The sequence below is a fragment of the Peromyscus maniculatus genome, chromosome 23, assembly GCF_049852395.1.
Source record: "Peromyscus maniculatus bairdii isolate BWxNUB_F1_BW_parent chromosome 23, HU_Pman_BW_mat_3.1, whole genome shotgun sequence".
Taxonomy (NCBI): domain Eukaryota; kingdom Metazoa; phylum Chordata; class Mammalia; order Rodentia; family Cricetidae; genus Peromyscus; species Peromyscus maniculatus.
The window spans coordinates 15260437-15276294 of NC_134874.1; the positions used below are offsets into that span (position 1 = coordinate 15260437).

General features: G+C 43.0%; 1 protein-coding gene across 34 annotated transcripts in view; it reads right to left on the reverse strand.

Annotated features, from left to right (window-relative positions):
• Positions 1-15858, reverse strand: part of Clip1 (CAP-Gly domain containing linker protein 1) — a 118183-nt gene that overhangs the window by 53382 nt on the left and 48943 nt on the right. For 9 of the 34 annotated variants that reach the window (XM_076560051.1, XM_076560047.1, XM_076560046.1 and 6 more), the window contains 3 exons: positions 15250-15353; positions 14228-14288; positions 3757-4701 (listed from right to left, as the gene is read on the reverse strand). In XM_076560051.1, the coding sequence (XP_076416166.1) occupies positions 3757-4701; positions 14228-14288; positions 15250-15353 (1110 nt within the window). Of the gene's footprint in view, positions 1-3756; positions 4702-9039; positions 9145-12752; positions 12786-14227; positions 14289-15249; positions 15354-15858 lie in introns of all 34 variants that reach the window. The other 25 variants (XM_076560043.1, XM_076560040.1, XM_076560056.1 and 22 more) reach the window with 7 other exon arrangements.

Below are 15858 nucleotides of genomic sequence, written 5' to 3' on the forward strand. Positions count from 1 at the left end.
GATTAGAGAAGAGTCCCCTGTAGCTGTTTTCTTTTCAAGTGTGGTTACTTAGCAGACTTCTGTTGTTTCTCTGCCTTCCTCTCTCCCCACTTACTTATCCATCACAACACTTTCTTCTTGGCCAACAGAGCAGCTTCTTCCCCAAAACTCACCCATCACCAACACCAGAGCCCCCTCTAGTGGCAGGACTGGGAGAGACGCCCCTGAAGAACGGAAGCCACCTTGTAGCAGGGCTTGCTGGTAGAGACATGGCTGGTAGACACTTTAGTCTCCTAACCCTTGACAAGTAGCACATTCTCTAGTCTCCCTGTCTCCCCAAATGAAACACACAAAAAGGATCAGCCAGAAAAATAGAGCCTTATGTGTATTGTAGTCCCAGTACTTGGAAAACCAAAGCAGGAGGACCACTGAGAACCCAAGGCCAGTGTGGGCTACAAAGCCAATCCCAGGTCAAGCTGGGCTACAAAGTGAGCCCTTGTCTCAAAAAAACAAAAACAAAAACAAAAACCACAAGGAACAGGGATATAGTGGTACATGTTGTAAGCCCAGCACTTGAGAGGAAAAGGCAGAAGGATCATGAGTTCAAGCACAGCCTGGAGTACACAGTAAGACCTAGTCTCATTTTTCCCCCCATCTCCAAAAAGCAAAGGTTAGATGGCGTGGTGGTTTGAATGAGAATGTCCGCCACAGGATCATATATTTGAATGCCTGGGCTCCAGCTGATGTACTGTTTGGGAAGGGTTAGGACAGGTGGCCTTGTTGGAGGAGGTGTGTTACTGCAGACAGGCTTTGAGGTTTCCGAAGCCTACACGATTCCCAGAGTCTCTCCACTCCACCCCATGCTTGTGAATCAAAATATAAACTCTTAGTTACTGCTCCAGCACCATGCCTGCCCGCCTGGTGCCATGGCCCCAGCCACCATGGTCATGGACTCACCTTCTAAACCGTCACTCCCTCTCTAAGTTGCTTTGGTCATGGTGTCTTATCACAGGAGGACGGTGTCTTCATTGTGACATAACAGTAATAATGCAACGGCTCTGGCCTCCTGCCCTTACTTGTTGTCAGCACTACTTAAGGAAGCATGCTGACTGCCCGTTAAGAAGCACTCCAGAGCACAGGTTCTACTTTTATACCTAATCCTATAAGCAAGGGAGTGGTGTGGGCAGAAAGGGAAGAGATGAACTCAGAAAGTGTTTTTTGTTTTGGCTGATTGTTTGTTTGTTTGTTGTTGTTGTTGCTGTTGACAAGGTCTCTTTATGTGGTCCAGGCTGGCTTGGAACTGAACTGAAAAACCTCCTGCCTTATCATCCTAAGTATTATAGGCATGTACCACCACGCCCAGCCTGAGCTTATAAATCTATCTCTTCTCTTCTCTCTTCTCTCTCTCTATCCTTTTCTACACTATGAATATGTATTACTCTCATTGGTGATAATTTAATTGGTAATAAAAAGCTGACAGGCCAGGAGCTGGGCAGGAAGCTAGGCAGGAAAGCCAAACTGAGAATGATGGGAAGAAGGAGGGCAGAGTCAGAGGAGTCGAGAAAGATGCCAGCCAGCTGCCAAACAAGCAGGATGTGTTAAAAAGAAAAAAAAAAATGAGGTAATGAGCCACATGGCAAAGCATTAAGTGTAAGAGTTAGCTAGTAACAAGCTTGAGCTATTGGCTGAACATTTATAATTCATATTCAGCCTCCAAGTCAGTTATTTGGGACTGGGAGGTAGGGACAAGAAATGTCCATTTACATATGGCGTTCCAACATGGGGAACATTTATATGGAGTTTATGAGCAGCTGGCAGCATGCTACTCATTCCCGGCATGGACCTCAAAACATCCCAGAGTTGAGGCAGTAAACATGGCTCCCAGAGCTGGTGGTAAACATGCCTCTACCACAGAGACTAGACTCTTGGGGAACCAAGGGGGAGGAGCCAGCACCAGCAAGTCAAGACAGAAAAGGTTAGAGATACAAAGTAAGGACAGATTCAAACAAAAAGGGCCTCTAAATGGGTCACAGTGTGTTTAAAAAATATGCATAGACTTGGGAGAGAGAGAAAAGAATATATACAGTCTTAGATTTAAAAATATAGTTTTAAAATAAAGTCCTTAAAAAAGGAGTAGAGTAATAAAAAAAGTATAATAAGCCACATAAAGATGAAAAATACACAAAGAGTCTGGATACTATATGTTATTGTGTTGTCTTTAAATTTTTTTTGACTACTAATGTACAAATGATATGTGCTAAGAGACATTTGATATTGAAAGCTACTAGATTAAACCAACCTATATATTTTTAAAATATCTTGTCTTTTAATTTTAGGTAAAACATATGTTACTTTGGGAAAGAGGTTCTGCTTTTATTTCCACAGGAAATGAGAGGCTCTGGGTTCATTCTGGGTTAAGAAAAATCAAGTTTGATCAAGAAAGACCCCCTGAAAAAATCTCCAATGGGAGCAGATGGCCCACCCAGATGATCCAACATTTCAGAGTGCCTCTGTTGCAGCTTCCTCTGAGTTCTGTGTTCAGAAAGTCTTCAAGGCTGCTGGATGAGATGATCCAGCCTCACAGAGTCAGGACTTGACCATAATCCTGAATTTTCTCAGGGCCCCCAAAGATTACCAGCACCCCCAATCATAAGGATGTAGTTTAGAAAACTATGCCCACATTCCAGAGGAAATTTGGGTGACTGTCCAGACAGCCTGATGTCGCTGCCATTAGGCAACATTTCATCCTTCTAGGGTCTTTGATGGAATTGAAGACTAAATAGTTATAATTATAGTTTTTTCTTAGCTATAATAGAAAATAAATTAGATATAAAACTTTAGACTCACCAAGTTAGGATAGATAATTGTTTTCTCTAATACTGCCAAATGCAAATGGATTTAATATTATTACTATAATTCTTACTTAACTATTTTTGCTGTATATAGTTTTACTATATTAAAATTAAAACCTTCCTGTTTAATTAGACAAAAAGGGGAAAATGTTGTGGAACAATCTTTTTCTACACTATGAATATGTATTACTCTCATTGGTTAATAAAATGCTGACAGGCCAGTAGCTGGGCAGGAACTTAAGTGGGAAAGCCAAACTGAGAATGATGGGAAGAATGAGGGCAGAGTCAGGGGAGTCCAGAGAGAGGCACGAGCCAGCGACGGAACAAGCAGGACATGTAAAAATTAGGTAACAAGCCATGAGCCATGTGGGAAAGCATAGACAGAAATATGGGTTAATTTAAGTGTAAGAGTTAGCTAGTAACAAGCCTGAGCTGTCAGCTGAGCATTTATAATTCACATTCAGCTTCTGAGTCAGTTATTTGGGACCGGGCAGTCAGGACAGGAAACACCCATTTACACACATTCTCTCTCTCCTTCATATTCACCTTATACCACTGTTTTAGGGAGTCAGCTCTATTTTAAACAGATTTTTTTTTAAGCAGCTCTATTTTTTAACACCCTAAAATTTAAACTTAAATAGGAGTTTATATCATGGTCAGGAGATAAAGTAGCAGATAAGGTTTCCAGATGATGGGAAACCAAAATTCACACGGCTGGTCATTATTTGCTCTGATCTCAGATAAAACCATACTTGAGATCCTCAAAAGGTATTCTATTATACTCAAGTGGGTGCACCACACAATTCCTGTTAAATCAGGGATTTTTAAAGACAAATGACTTCAACTCAAAGGTAACATACAATGCAAACTAAACAAATGGAAAACAGTAAAAATAAAAAAAATGATGGAAGATGTCAATACAAACCTTGCCACTTTCAGCGTTCCTTTCAATCTCTAAATTTTTAATCTGCTTTTCAGCTCCCTCAAGCTGCTGTCTAAGTGTCTCGATTTCCAATTTACCTTCGGAATTGGCTTTCCGAAGCGCATCAAGATCCAAGAGCTCTTCTTCGACAACCTTGAGCTGTGATGTAAAATTATCAATGACCTTGGTTTGTTCATTGTACTTGGCTTGCAGAACCTCTAGCTCCTTTACCTTTATTTCAGCCTCCTGCAGTTTGCTTAAGGTGTCCTCCATTTCCACTAGATGCTGGTTTTCTGCACTGTCCAGTCTCGATTTAATAGCCTCCAAGCTGTCCTCCTTCTCCTTAATGATTTGCATCAGCTTGGTCTTCAGGTTCTCCATCTCTTTAGCGTGAGCAGACCGCTCAGAGTCCTGTTTATTCTGTAAAGCTTCTATTTCATGCTGATAGTCTAGTCTCAGTCTCTCGATTTGTGTCTTTAACTCAGCAAATTCGGCTGAGTCTGTTCCAATTCCTTTACTGAAAGATACCTTCAGCTCCTCCATTGCCTGTTGGTGGGATCCAATGGCGGTCTCCAGCTTAGACTTCCACAGAGCTATCACGTCTGAATTTTCCTTGTTTGCATGGTCAAGCTTGCTTCTTAAGGACTCGTTCTCTTTGGAAAGCTTTTCAGTGGCAGTGTGCAAAGCCTTGATCTCCTTCTGAAATGTCTCTTCCCGAGCTCCAAAGTGGTCCTTCAGAGAAGTCACCTCACTCCGGTGGTCAGTACGTGTGGCTTCTAGCTTTTCTTGCAAAGCACTTATTTCTTGCAAAAGAGAAAGAGACATATCCACATCCCCGGGAGGTTTACTGGACTCTAGCCTTCTTCGGAGCTCAGCTACTTCCTGTACTCTCAATGCTAGGTCTTTTTCTAGTTCCATTATTCGGGACTTTTCTGATACTGTAGCCACCTATTAACAGCAGTCATAAGAAACAGAGAGCACTGAAATAACAAATCACTGATGACTTTCCTTATTTCTGAAGCTCTTTACAAACCACCCAGAATCAAGCAAAGTAAAGCAATTACATTTCATGTAGGGATTAATGTCTACCTCACTAAGATAATGGCTTAAACTCAATTATGGAGCCTCTAATATAGAATTATAATCTTTTTTCACCATTATGAAATCTCAAAAGAATATTGAGCTTCCCCCACTCCAAGAAAATCTGTTTCTCCCGTAAAGACACTTAAACCAGGAAGCACTCATTAACTGTTAATAAGTTAACAGAAACAGTAGCTCCCAAAGTGATCAGTAATCTGCCTCCAGGAGGGAAGCTAGCTCACTGGGCCAGTTGTTCCTCCTCCTTCACCCCACGGCACAGCACTTCAGGGGTTACTCCACCTGAGGCGGCGGTTAAAGCCTGAACTGTCAGTTAAAGCACGCACCGCACCGCCGCTAACCACGTATGGCTGAGCACTGAGATGTGGCTCATCGGAAGCATGATGTGCTGAGACACACACATCGGGATTGGAAGACTCAGAGAAAAACAGACAAAATATCTTAATGATTTTAACCGTCATTGTATGGTAAAATAACATTTTAAATATACTTGCTTTTTACATATTATTCCAATTAATTTCACCTGTGACTTACTAAACAGCTCATGTGGGAATCATAAAATTAAGATTCTGGCTGGAGACATGGCTCAGAGGTTAAGAGCACGGGCTACTCTTCCAAAGGTTCTGAGTTCAATTCCCAGCAACCACATGGTGGCTCACAACCATCTGTAATGAGATCTGGTGCCCTCTTCTGGCATAGAGCACCACAAACATAAAATAAATAAATCTTAAAAAGATTTTAAAAAAAAAAAAAAAAAAAAAAAAAGCCGGGCGGTGGTGGCGCACGCCTTTAATCCCAGCACTCGGGAGGCAGAGGCAGGCGGATCTCTGTGAGTTCGAGGCTAGCCTGGGCTACCAAGTGAGCTCCAGGAAAAGCGCAAAGTTACGCAGAGAAACCCTGTCTCAAAAAAAACCAAAAAAAAAAAAAAAAAAAAAAGATTCTGTATATGTGGCTTTGCATTATACTTCTATCAGATAGCAGGTAAATGAGACCTAAAATTACCCGTGTTTCTGTGAGAAATGCATCATCTGTAGGTTGGATAAAAACCTAGGGTGGATGGTGAAGGATTTACTGGCTTTCTAAAATAACAGTAAAAGATGACTTACCTGCAATTACACACTGGACTCTCCCAGAAAGACCCCTTTCTGGCCTTTGTAACTCTGTCAACATTCTGCCGTACACATCTTGTCTCCCTAACCCAGTGGTTCTCAACATCAGTATGTATACAAACGGAATGTAGATTAAACTGCAAGACTCTTGCTACCTCCACACACTTTGATTCTATCTGAGCGCTGGAGTTTTAAGGAAAAATACCTTCTCAACTTGTGCCTTTCAGTCTTAGAAAGTTTCTCCACTGCTTCCTCACAGGCTCTCAGCTTGGTACAAAGAATATGTGAAAAATGGTATCTTACAACATAAAAATCACTTAATCTGGGAAATAGAAGGGGATACAAATGGTTCTAAAATCCCAGTGGTCCCAGATTTCAATAATCCAAACTTTTCGTAATTTTAGACTCAGCCCACATTGCCTTTACTGGGACAGAGAACACAGGACGAGTGTCTTCTGCTTCCTCTGCCCATGGCAGCATGCTGTGATGCTCAGTAAGATGTCCAGAAGAAAAGAGAAAGGGATGCATCTCACAGTCACTGACCTCTCTGGAACTGACTGAAGTTGTGGTATCTGTGGTTATATAGATGCTACAGATTAATCAGGTTAATTCATTTATATTCTGTTCTCTAGAAAGGGGAGGATCCATGAATTGCTTACCTACAACTAAGATATAAAGCATCAATGAACCCCTTGCTAGAAGGTTACAGCATAGATAAATCAAATCCCGTGTGACAGTTCTTAGTCACAACAAAACTGTCAAGTGAGAGAATGCCAAGTGAAAAGCAAATGAAAAATAATAGGAAGATGATCCTCGATGTGGCATTCTGTGACTTCTACTTTAAATTTTATTCCACGAGGCCTGCCCTCAGTCTCAATCTCCTGCTGGTTTATGGCCTCAAGTCAGGAACTGTTTCTTATTCTTCTCACATTTCTACACCACCAGGTGAGCTGGAATAAACCAGACTTCAGGCTTAGGGAAGTTCCAAAATGCTTCTTGGAAAGAACTGCAGGTGGTATAGGGGTCCGATGGACCACTGGTTATTTTCACACTTGACAAGTCAAGAGTGGGGACCAACAGGAGACGCCGTTGGTTATGGGAGGTTGTAAACTCTAATTTAAAATGGCTGCAGAAGTCCATTTGCAAATGGGTTCCTTATTATCCGGCACAAAACCAGAAACTAGTACATTTGTTTGCTGACAGAACTAAGCCACGGAGGAGAGTTTAGAAGCGAAAATATGTACTTCCTTACTTCAGTCACACCAAGGGTCTCCGTCTCCGAAGCCCCATGTATTTCCCAGATCAAGTCTTGCGTGCTCAGGTCGTAAGGAAATGGTACCAAATTATCACTTATTCTTTTTTTTCCTTACCAAATCACACGCTGGGGTCTTCCCTTCGTTTCTGAGGCCAACTGAAACCATTTCCTTCTTCTCTTTTTTGCTCTTTTTTTTTTTTTTCCAGACAGAGTCTTACTCTGTACTGAGGCTGGCTTTGGTCTGTGTGGCCCAGGCTAGCCCTGAACTTGTGGCAATCCTCCTGCCTCAGTCTCCCAAGTGCTAGGATTACAGGCATAAGCCACTATGCCCAGCACTGTTTATGTACTCATTTATGACTTCATCTGTGTGTGTGTGTGGCTGTGCATACACCCGTGTGTCTGTATGGGCATATGGAAGCCAGATGACAATCTCAAGTGTCTTTCCTTGGGCTCTGTCCACCTTGGTTTTGGAAACAGGGTCTCTCATTGACTTGAAGTTTGCCAAATAGACCAGAATGGCTAGCTGGCAAGCAAGCTTCAGGAATCCTGTCTCTGCCTCCCCAGGGCTGAGATTATAAGCGTGCACTACCTCGCCTGGCTTTTCCTCCCCTGGGTTCTGAGGACTGACCTCAGATCCTCATGCTTACAAGGCAGACACCTTACCAGATGAGCTACTTCCCTACCCTGTTTTCTTTATTAGAAAACAAAAATTTATGATGGAGAAAAGGATGACTATTCATTTGTCTAGATTTTTATATCAATGATTTCACACCATAAGAATTCCTACAAATACTATTGATTCAAAAGAAAAGTCAAGGTAACAAATTGATCAGATAGATACAAAGCAATTTTTGAAAATTTAAAGTTAAGGCCAATCACAGGCAAACATGATTAACAGGTACATGTATGAACATATATTTTTACATGTGCGTGATTCTGAGTATTTCTTTTAGCGCAAATTAAAAGGTTCTCTCCTGTGATGGTTAAGAGCACAGACTCCGGAGCCACGGGACCCAGAAGGAAACTCTGGCTCCGTTCTTACTATGTGCTGTGTCGTCATCAACAAAAATTTACCATCTTTGGGCTTAATGTCCTTACTCTGCAAAGTCTACAGAAAGGGAGAGAAAAGGACCACCTACTTCCGAGGATCATGAAAAGGCTGGATAATATTTACAAATCACTTAGAATGTGTGAATGGCACCTCTCCAGGTGCTCTAATATACCAATTAAAACAGGACTGATGCCCTGGCCACTCTTTCCCTAACACACCTGTCCTTCCTAACCTCGGAGATTTTTTTGACCTTGGTGACAGAGAGAGGGAGACGTGAGCTCAGTCAAGAGGAAAAAAGAAAAGAAAAAGAGAATTGGGGTCAAAGTCCTTAATTCTCATCAAAAAGAGCTGATGTTTCCATTTCTTTTTCCCGACAGGCCCGAGCGAGGGCAGGAAGTAGCATAAATTATTTAGAAACCCCTGTAACTAGGAATAGGAGAACAAGAGGAAACTGACTGCTTGTGGAAACTGGAGAGGAGTATTTCAAAGTATTCACACAAGAACCTGAAATACAGTGTTGGGTAACCGTGGAGTGTTTATGGTTATAAGGTCTCTCATCTTGATTTGGGTTGAGTCTTTACTTTTGACAAAATACCTGACATGCAACACCTGTACCTACTCGTCACTCTATGCTCGTGAATACCTGAGCGGTCCTGAGACCGACCTCAGGCTGAACCACTGGGTCAAGGCTCAGGCCACCAGCAGGCACGTCACCCGATGTGTCCACCCCTCACACGCGGGAAGCTGCTTCATGAAATAGTGAAAACCATTACCCTAGTGTCTTCTAACTCCCTCTGGAGTTTGTCAGCTTTGGTCTTTTCAAAGAGCAGGCTCTGTTCAAGCTCCTTAATGCGGGCATGCTCCAGTTTGGTCTGCGTCTGTTAGTAAAGGAAGAGGAAAAGAACACAACAGTGCCACCATGACATGCCAGCAGAGGAGGAGAGAGAGCGGGCGGCATGCAGGCCGAGCCACCGGTACTTTCTGCCAAAGGAAGAACGTAAAGGGGACAGAGAGAGAACAGGATGGAGCTGCCAGGGGACGGAGGGGTGAGGATGGACACATGGACAGAGGAACGAACGTGGGAGGAGGACATGAGCTAGTCTGTTGAGAAAGAAAACCATGGAAAACACATGAGGCCGGATGAAGTTTCAGATGCATGCAGCCAAAAATGTTATCTCGATAAGTGAAGTTTATCAGCACAAATTAGAATAGTTAATACTCCTTGAACTCTCGTCTTCCCCGCCCCTCCCCCACGGCTACCTGACATTAATGTGTACGTAACTGACTCAGGGACTTCACAAGGTTGTTTGACCCTCAAAAAGATCATCATTTTCATCTATGTGTGGGAAAAAGACAACGCCCCAAGTCTTCAAGCACTCAGTAGGTCCCCAGAGCAGACTGTTGGATCTGGCAAACAACTTGTGATTTAAAAAAAAAAAAAAGGGTAGAAGAGTCATCTTAGTAAGAAGAATCTAGGCTGGCTGGGGTGACTTAGGTCTACAATCCCAGCACTTGGGAGGCTGAGGCAGGAGGACTACTGCAAATATGAGGCTAGCCTGAGCTAACACAGTAACTTTAAGGGCTGGGCTAGGGTAAGACCTTGTCTCAAAAGACAATCATACATAAATAAACAAATAAAACAGGCTGGGGAAGCCAGAGTCGAGGCGCCCCGGCCGGCTGTTTCTGCGGGTGGGGTTCTCTACAGCGGAGCAAGGGCTGTAGAAGCGCTAAATCCCTCCCAACCAGGACTTCTCCAAGTCTTAGCTCTCGGTGGAGAAGAAAGGAGGATTCAAGATCACAAAGGCAGTTAGTAATGATCACCCACCACTGCCTCTTCCTCTGGAAAAGCCAATTAAGGAGATCAGAGCCAAAGAAGAGCTACGCTCCAGATGCAAGGGACTTCTTTTTATCCGGAAACAAAGCCATCCTTTCCCATCTCAGAAGACAGGAAAGGCTGGCAGTAAAACTATGCTGAGAGAACTGTTAAGATCCTAGCACGAGTGGGCCCTCGAAACCTCAGTCATCCCGGCTCCCCTTCCACAGATCCAGTTTCCTGCTTGGGACCCAGGAGGTTCCCTGTGCCTAAAAGACTCAAGTGTGGCCGAGTCTTGCTCCACTTGAAATAATCTGATCCAAGTCTCCAAGTACTTCCCCCGCCATCTCTCCTACCCAACTGGCCACTGGAACAGTTGTTCCTGACAATATCAGGACTAACTTAAGATCTGAACAATTATGGGCAGTGAGAAAATTACTACAGAGGTCCTAACAAAGTGAACTGAGTCGTAAAGAGCCTGAGGAGAGAGTCAAAGCTGTGAACATGTTCACTGCTATGCTGATGACTTGCGAGGTACTCAAGGGGTCACTTTGCTTATGAACCAGGCATGAACAACCATTGTGGGATATTTAAAAAGTGAACAGAAAACATTTTTTGAGACAGGATCTCATTTTATAGTCCTGGCTGGCCTGGAACTCCATGTAGAACAGATCTTAGAGAGATCCACCTGCCACTACATCCTGGGATTGTATGTGTGCACTACCACACTCAGACACAAGGCTTTTTTTAAAAAAACATTCTTCACTTACACTCTCTCTAGTCTGTTGTCTAGACAGCCCCCTGTATCCACGTGTGCCACAGAGAGAAGCTGTTCAACACTCTCCTTTACCAGAAAATGACTTAATCCAGATCTCCATGCTTAGGGTTATAGCTTCAGGAATTCAAACGAAAGGAAAAGGTCACTCACTATGTGCAGATAAAAAACAAATATCCAGCCAGGCATGGTGATGCAAGCCTATATAGTCCCAGCACCCGAGGAAGCAGAGACAGGGAGATCAAGAGGCAGAGGCCAGGTTATAGGGCAAGTTCCAGGCCAGCCTATTATTCCAGTCAGATCCTATTAAAAAAAAAAAAAAATGCCAAGAGAGGTGGGTGGCTCTTACTTGCAATTCCAGCACTGAGCAGCTTGAGGCAGAAGGATCACCACAGGTTCAAGGCCATCCTGGGTTACAGAGTAAGACTCAATCTTTAAAAAAAGAAAAGAGAGCTAGGTGGTACTGGTACTGGTACTGGTACTGGCGCACGCCTTTAATCCAGGCACAGAGGCCAAGGTGAGGCAGAGGCAGGTGGATCTGTGAGTTCAAGGCCAGCTTGGTCTACATACAGAGTTAGTTTCAGGACAGCCAGGGCTATACAGAAAAAGTGTCTAGAAAGTCCAAAAAAAAAAAAAAAAGAAGAAGAAGAAAAAGAAAAAAGAAAAACCATCCATGTACGATTCCCGAAATTCAGACTGTCCAGCTGAGTGAAACTCAGCACCCTGCCCTCTCACGTGCCCTCTCCCTGTCATAGAAGGGGATGCTCCACAGCGGACTTTCACCAGTCAGCAGCAAAGGAACACGTGATCCACCTCCACGCCACGGCCTGTGGTAGAAGTGTGCCACGGAGCAGGACAGCCCTTGAAAATGATTGCCTTCTGAGACTAAGATCTGGTGTCCCAAGAGGAAGCTCTTGGGACAGGGGCTTGGCAGGAGAGCAGAGGCCTTGCAAGAAGCGCACAGAGAGGCAGGAGGGGAGGGGGTCCCATGCACACTGACACTGGAGGCAGCAGAACCTGCTCTGGGTGAAGAGAAGAAGAGAGAGACCCAGATCACTGAAGTAGCTTCGCAAAAAGGCACCCCTCCTCAAAATGTCAACGTGAGCTCTCTATTTCAGCTCAACAGGTGGTGAGAAGAAAGAGAATGCTTCCTTTTGATTTTGTTCCTTTGAGCTGGCAAATCAAAGTGAGAGGTTTTGGGTCTTCTCCGTGGGTGGCACAGCGGGCGGGGGCGTACAAAGCAATGTTCTGCAGGCCACTTTGGTGGTCTCGATGGGGTACTGAATCTCAGTAAGGAGAGGGGGAGACAGCACCACACGGACAGTACTGCCGCTGGGAAAGCCCCCTCAGTGACAGCACACTTAAACTACCCTGCACATCCAGGAAGAATGCTGGCCTCTACGTACAGACAGGAGGGATCAACACGAGCTTGCATTTCTGATCAGCTACACTGGCTGGCAGCGGGAGTACCTAGGCTGGGGACAGGAGGTCAGACTACTTGGGAAGTATCTTCCCGCGTCTCTGCAGCTCTCCATCTCAGGGGTTTATGCTTCCCTCAGCTGTCATCCTTTCCGAAGTAATTCTACCAAAGTTAGAAAGCATAATGAATGAAGCGAAGGAGGCCATGCCCTCAGACAGTTTCTTTCCTTTCTAGCAGAAGTTCTTTAAAAAGCAAATATTCGCCTAACATTAAACAAACGAATCTACAGAGCTCAGTCATCACATACAGTTTCTTAAAGATACAAATGCACTTGCTTTGAAAGCCACATGCACAGAAATACTAGGGGAAAGTCCCAAGGTCAGATTATGCAGTTAGTATTTGAGTGTATCAATAAGCATTTTAATCTGGAACCAAACTGTGTTAAGGGAAATATCCACACAGTTAAGTGACCTCTTACATTCTCAGGGTCTTCAGAAAACTGGCTCTTTTGCTATCAGTAAAAAAATAAAAAAAAAAATAAAAAAGTAAACAACAACAAAAGAGATTCAACTAAAGTTTCAGTCTGTGTTAGGGTTTCAATATAACTTTATTTGATTAATTTCAAGTAAGTTTATCAGACAGACTCTACTAGCCTACTGCTAACGTAAATATTTTAACTCAACCTTTGCCAACCTCCAAAGGTGGTAATTCTCATGAATGGGATGATGGTATGAAACTTCTAATGAGACTTTGGGGTGTTTTTAAATGGATGACAACAACACAAAGGTCAACTAGAGGATGTGACTATATATGAGATGAGTGAAGAAGGTTTCTATTAAATTATTAAGACACCATTAAATTCTAGACCTTATAAAATCAAAACTCAGAAAGTGTTCCCTTTATTCTTTATTGACCATAAAAATATATTTATTTCCAAGGAGCCAACAGACTCCAAAATCCTGATGGTGGCAAAAAAAACCAAAAACAAAACCCAACCGACATCTCTCTTCTGCTGGGCATGGTGGTGCATGGCTGCAATCTCAGCACTTGGGAGACAGAGGCAGGAGGATTACTATAAATCTGAGGCAAGCCTGATTTGAATTGTGAGTTCCAGACCAGCCAGCTACATAGGGAGGCCATGTCTCTAGCTCTGCCGAATATCCAAAAGCTACATAAATAAGTGCAATTTTTACTAAAATGCTATGAAGAATCTTACAGAATCTTCAAATTTTGAAAAAGCTAATAATTTATATTTGTCATATATGTGGCAGTGGCTTAAAAAGCATCAAAACTATTTAACAGCAGTATCTAATTCAAAACTAGTAGGAGTGAATGTTAAGAAGAAACCTACTTACTATTATAGGAAAATGGGTGACTTTCAAGTATGCCATAGAAGTGGCATCAATTGTTCCTGGTTTTTTGCTCTGGTAACTACATTATTTTAAAAAGAAACTATCACTCTCTGAAACCAAAAGAATAAAATAAACTATGAGAACACATCATTTACTTTTATAGGGTTATAAAAGATTTATTCTGCCCCCCTAAAGCGCAAAGCCAAGCCACAACAAGAAGGCTTTGTGATGCACTATTATGTTGAAATTAAGTTCTTTGAAAATGCTAGTTCCAACATCAGAGGAACAAGCAGAGACTTACTTAAGACTGCCTGCCTTAGGACACACTGCCAGATTTATGACTTGATTAAATCCAATTCATAGCTTTTAATTTGGAAGCATGAGAAGAGTTCTGAGCTTTTCAATTTGCCACATGAATTAGGATACCGCAATCACAGGCACAAGGACCAACCATCACCTCAGCATAACCCAAGCGGGCCAGAGGCAGGATGCCTGCCATCCTCTTGACCGGCTGTTCTGACAAGGACAGCTGGCCCAGTGTGTCACCCATAATTCTCAATACTGGCATCCATAAAAGCTTTAGAGAGCTGGAAGGGTTTACCTCAAGATCGCCTTTGGTGATGGATTCTTCTTCTACGCGGAACTGAAGGTCCTCAACCTTCCTGTGGGGTAAACCAAAACAAAGCCCTGAGAAAGTACTACAAAATTCCTCACCCCACAGCAGAAAGTAAGAGCAGCCCCCTGGTGAATTCAGGGTCCGTTGATGAAAACAAACACCTTAGAGACACTAAAAATAAAAACATGCATCTTTAGGGCACTACTGCAGAAAAGCTGGGCTGTAATTATTTAGAAATTCCAAAATTTTATCTACGTATCAACTCTAGAAGGTGTAAGGTAAAATATTTTGAAAAGAAAAAAAAATCAATTGTTTTCCTTGGGTACATAAACCAGAATGGATTAATCAATCAAGATAAGATCAGTCAGGGGGCTGGAGAGATGGCTCAGCACTTAAGAGCACTAGCTACTCTTCCAGAGGACCCAGGTTCAGTTTCCAGTACCCATATGGAAGCTCACAATTATCTGTAACTCCAGTTCCAGAGAATCTGGCACCCTCACTCAGACATACATGTAGGCAAAACACCAATGCACATAAAAATTAAAAAAAAAAAAAAAAAGTCGTAGCCGGGCTTAGTGACACACGCCTTTAATCCCAGCATTCAGGAGACAGAGGCAGGAGGATCTCTGAGTTCGAGACCAGTATGGTCTACAGAACAAGATCCAGGACACCTTGGACTACACAGAGAAACCCTGTCTTGAAAAACAAACAAACAAAAAGATTTTAAGTTTCTTTATAAAGGCTAGGTAAGTGAAACCCGGCTGGAATTCCTTTAGTAATGCTGACTAAAGCTATCCTTGGGAGGTTTAGCATTCAGTGGCAATAAGTATATGATAATCAAATCGTGTCTAAATGATGCCACGTTTCCTGGAAAAGCTCCATCAGTGCCCACTCTCTTCACATAGCAGAGTTCAGTTGCTGCTGAATACAGTCATTCCCTTGGTTGCTGACAGTACATTTCTTGCTACGACATCATTGGAAAGGAAAAGATTACAGTCGAGGGTCACCTTTTCTCCTCTTCTAGTTGGTTGAGGAGCTCCACTTTCTCCCTGTCGGCAGCTTCTACCATCGTTCGCAGCTGGTCCATCTTGGCCTCCAGTTCCAGGACATGCTGGGGAAGCAAGGATGTCAGTGAGTAGCCCAGGAACACCTCCAAATGGGTATGGCGAAGTGTGACCGTGATGGGTGGGCATCAGTCTTGATACATTCTAATACTTTCTATCTTAGGTTATTCCTGGCAACTCGCCTGGAAACTAGATGACAAAAAACTCCACATCATATGGCAACAGAGGGAGGGCAGGAAAACAAGTCTTGGCTTTTCCAATATGAAACATAGGTCAATAATAATCTACACACACCATCTGTGATCACTAAGGCCCTAGTAATCATCAGTTAATACAGACAGATTCAAAGCCTAGACATAAAGACCAAATGGCTATGGTAAAATCAAGAAGAACAAAGCTTTATGATGATGATGATGGAAACTGGCACCCAGACCACAGCTTTCCAACAAGCTCAGAAAAGAAATTGAAACTCATTTCCTATGTTCAGATCCACTCCCTGGCTCCAAACACCAGGCACTCTTTTATAGCCTCATCACTCCATTTAGAAACCAC